The following is a 3,493-nucleotide window of genomic DNA, read 5'->3' as shown; positions in this document are numbered from 1 at the left end:
CTGCATCCCCAAGCTTCCTGCTGGGGCACTAGCTCCTGAAAGGGGATCCGAGCCCACGATAAGAGGCTCGAGGCAGGTCCTCAGGAAACAATGGGCGGCTTGACGAGACCTGCTCTGTGATACTCCTGAGAAGGGAGAAGCCCCTGAAGCCAGTCCCCACTGGAAAGGAAATTGGGGGTTTCCGTGGCAACCAGTTCCCTGGGCACAAAGACTCGTCTGTCTGCTGGGAAGGCAGCTGAGGTGTCTCCCTGCAGCAGCCTTTGCGCTGGTGAACAGGGAGATGGAGGGAGGGATGCGGGGGATCCACAAGGAGTAAGGCCCCTGGTGCTTCTTGAGCTGACAGTCACGGGGCCACAGGAATGGGTGCACCCGCCAGGCAGCAGGGTGCTATCAGGGAAGGAGCGAGGGGGCATCACAGAGAGCTGGAGGCAGAGGGGGATGAAAGGTTGAACGGTTTATTATTTACATGTATAAAGAATGTGAAAATAGAAACTAGGATGAGGCACAGTCAGGAAGATGATTCCAGCTCAGTCGGTGATGATGAGCTCGTCTACCCCCCAGTCTTCATAGCTCCCGTCTGGCAGGTAGCGGCGAATGATGATGGGGATCTTTCGGGCCCTGCGGCAGGGAGAAGTCACAAGTATATGAGGGCTGGTGACCCGAGCTCTATAGCAGAAGGGACACACTGTGTGCAGAATGCAAGGGGAGGGAAGTCGTAGCAGCATCCTCTTAGGACTAGATGTGGAAAAGAAATTACAATAAAAAGAGAGTTCCTGCGTCCCGGGGACGGTGGCTCTGGAAAGGCTCTGCCATCCGAGGGCTGAAGAGGGGAGGAGGGGAAGTGTGGAGGGATACTGGTAAGGCCAAGTGCAGCAGGAAGAGGGAGATTCTGACAGACAGGAGAGGACCCTGCCTCACCAAAGCCCTCCCCCCTTTGCCTGCCCCCTCCCACCCCCCTGCCTGGCAGGCTGACTCCAGAACAAACTAAGGACCTAGAGGGACAAGAATCTCACCCCCCAGGCAGGGGTGTGGGGCAGAGGTGTGCAGCAGAGAACCTGGGGCATACCTCGCAGGGCTCAGGAGCAGTGAACCACGATCTGGGCGACTTACTTGAGCTCTTTCATGGCGATGAGCAAGGGATCTGTCTCCCCCTCCAGCTCCACCATCACAGGGGCACACATCCTGCAGGTACAGGGACAGGTGTTGGGGGAGAAGGGCCCAGCAGGAAATCAGGGGGCTCACTTCACAGATAGGATCAGATCAGCATCCCAGTCCTCACCTAGAAAGGTCACCTTCCAGGGAGACGGGCGGGCATGGGAGGGTGGGAACGTGTTCAGGGGCACTGCCATAGTGAGTAGAAGCAAGTGGGAACCAGGAGACTGGATTTAAATTCTGCCTCCAAAGACACACTGAATTTCTCTCCAAATCCTCATCTGAAAATGGGACACAGTCCTGCCTGCTACGACACTAAAACGTTACTAACAAGTAAAGGGTCACTAAGAACCACATGCTGTTCTCAGCTCTTTATGGGGATGACCCCATTCGGAGGTAAGTACTGCTATTATTTCCATTTTACCGATGAGGAAACTGAGGCACAGAGAGATCAGTAATCTGCCCAAGATCACACAGCCATTTGAATCCCGCATGTTCCTACCCACTGTGCTGTAATGCCTCCCACTAATAAGTTAAAGATCCATACACTTAAGAAAGGCAGAGCCGATCACAGACTCCTGGGCCCGGCAACCACGGCAGAGTATTCCAGCACAAAGGAATGGCCAGGCAAAGGCTCGCTCTAACCCAACTCCTCAGGCCTGCCTCAGGGCCCAGCCAGCTCATTTTCCTTCTCTACCTTGGCAACACCCCTCGCCGTCCTACTCTTCCAGCCTCCATACGGGGCCTGCGATCAGGCACGCACCTGCCTACAACCCTCCATGGCGCCCCACGGCCATCAGCCAGAACCCGGTCTAGCTCCTGCTCATCCTTCTAGGTGCACCTTCTCATGCTACTTGCCTGTACTTATCCCACGTTCCCGCCTTACCACCCCCCCATGGCTCCCTGTACACACCCTGCTGTTTCCTTTCTGCACCCTCTTGTACGCTCTTCCTCTCCCTACAAGCCTGGGAGGGGCTCACATGTCTCCACTCTGGAAATCGTCCGCCCTGAAAATGCTCAGCGCCCTGACTCATTTGACACAAGCTTCTCGATCTCACTGTACTGTAGCTGCTTATTTGAAGTTTTCTGCATTCGACCAGAGCACCTTGTGACCCAGGGCCACGTGCCCTAACAACAACTGCTCTTCAGAAGAGGCTCTAAAAATGAACAGGAGGAATGCCAATTCTAGGCCTACCTCCTCTAGGAAGCCACCATTCATGATTTCAGCACAAGTTTGTACTAACGGGTCCCCAACCTAACAGTCACCAGAATTACTAGGAGAGCATGCTAAAAAGACAGGCTCGCAGCTCCTGCTCCAGACCCCTGACTGGAAATTCTAGCGAAGGAGCCTGAGAACCTCCATTTGCAAAGCTTACCAGGCGACTCTGATCATCAGCCGGTCTGAGAGCCACCAGTTTACACGATGTAATTGACTAACCTTATTACTATTTTGATTTCTGTTACTTCCAAAAGCCCTGAAAATTTCGCAGGGGCAGGGACCAAATGTTTAACTTTCCCTATATCCCCTCTCAAGTATGTAAGTCCTTCCCTACATTTAAAGCTTTAAAAAATGTAGCAAACTGTTTTTCCTAATCTGCCCACACTTTATTTCTTTCAAGATAGGAATAATCCAAGTTCATTCATCCAGCCTTGTGCACACAATGTGCGAATCATGAGTGTGCCCTTAGGTATTATGTCTGCACCAGTGACCCCACAAACTTGGCAACGATCCTTAGGAAGTGGCTGTGTCAAACATCAGCCACCAGGTGGTGCTAAAAAACCAGAGTGAGACTTCATCCAAAAAATCCAAGAACTATTTGTCCAGCACCAACAAGCTGCGGCATTGCACGCCTGGTACTAGGGGACGAGATCCAGTCCTTGGCTGTCCGAGGGCTTCCGGCAAGCTGGGAACCACCAGATGGCATCCTAACCCTTAACTGGAAGGGGCACAACAGACCCAACTAAGTTGAACCAAGCTTCTCTCCCAAAGCAAAGCAGGACACGGGTCTTGGTAGTGTGCTGAATGTCCGCCTCCAAACTTTCAAGTGCCCCACCCTGTCCACCAAACGCATGCCGATCCCCTGAACCTGTCGTTCAAGGCACCGGTGACATCTTTTCCAGCCCCTGTGCCCCTAGCTACTTGCCATTCCCCCACCACAATCCACGCTTGCCTGTCTTTCCTCGCACTGTCTCTGGCACCTGGGTCACCCTCAAAACCACCTGCCTTTCCCCATCCCCTCTTGAATTCTAATCCTTTCATGAGGCTCTCCCAGTCACCCCTACAACTACTCCCTTCTCCTTCTCATGCCTTCTGGAAAGCACTGCTCCCGTCTGCCTTGGG

At 53.4% G+C, this 3,493-nt stretch overlaps 1 protein-coding gene across 1 annotated transcript in view; it reads right to left on the bottom strand.

Annotated features, from left to right (window-relative positions):
- Positions 1 to 439: 439 nt before the first annotated feature.
- The window catches only part of POLR2F (RNA polymerase II, I and III subunit F), a 10,143-nt gene continuing 7,089 nt past the window's right edge, over positions 440 to 3,493 (bottom strand). Inside the window, exons 4-5 of the mRNA XM_049626334.1 lie at positions 1,111 to 1,182; positions 440 to 618 (exon numbers count right to left, since the gene is read on the bottom strand). Of these exons, the coding sequence (XP_049482291.1) occupies positions 528 to 618; positions 1,111 to 1,182 (163 nt within the window). The 3' untranslated portion in view covers positions 440 to 527. The remainder of the gene's footprint in view (positions 619 to 1,110; positions 1,183 to 3,493) is intronic.

The sequence above is a fragment of the Panthera uncia genome, chromosome B4, assembly GCF_023721935.1.
Source record: "Panthera uncia isolate 11264 chromosome B4, Puncia_PCG_1.0, whole genome shotgun sequence".
Taxonomy (NCBI): domain Eukaryota; kingdom Metazoa; phylum Chordata; class Mammalia; order Carnivora; family Felidae; genus Panthera; species Panthera uncia.
This window is presented reverse-complemented; position numbering and strand designations above follow the sequence as displayed.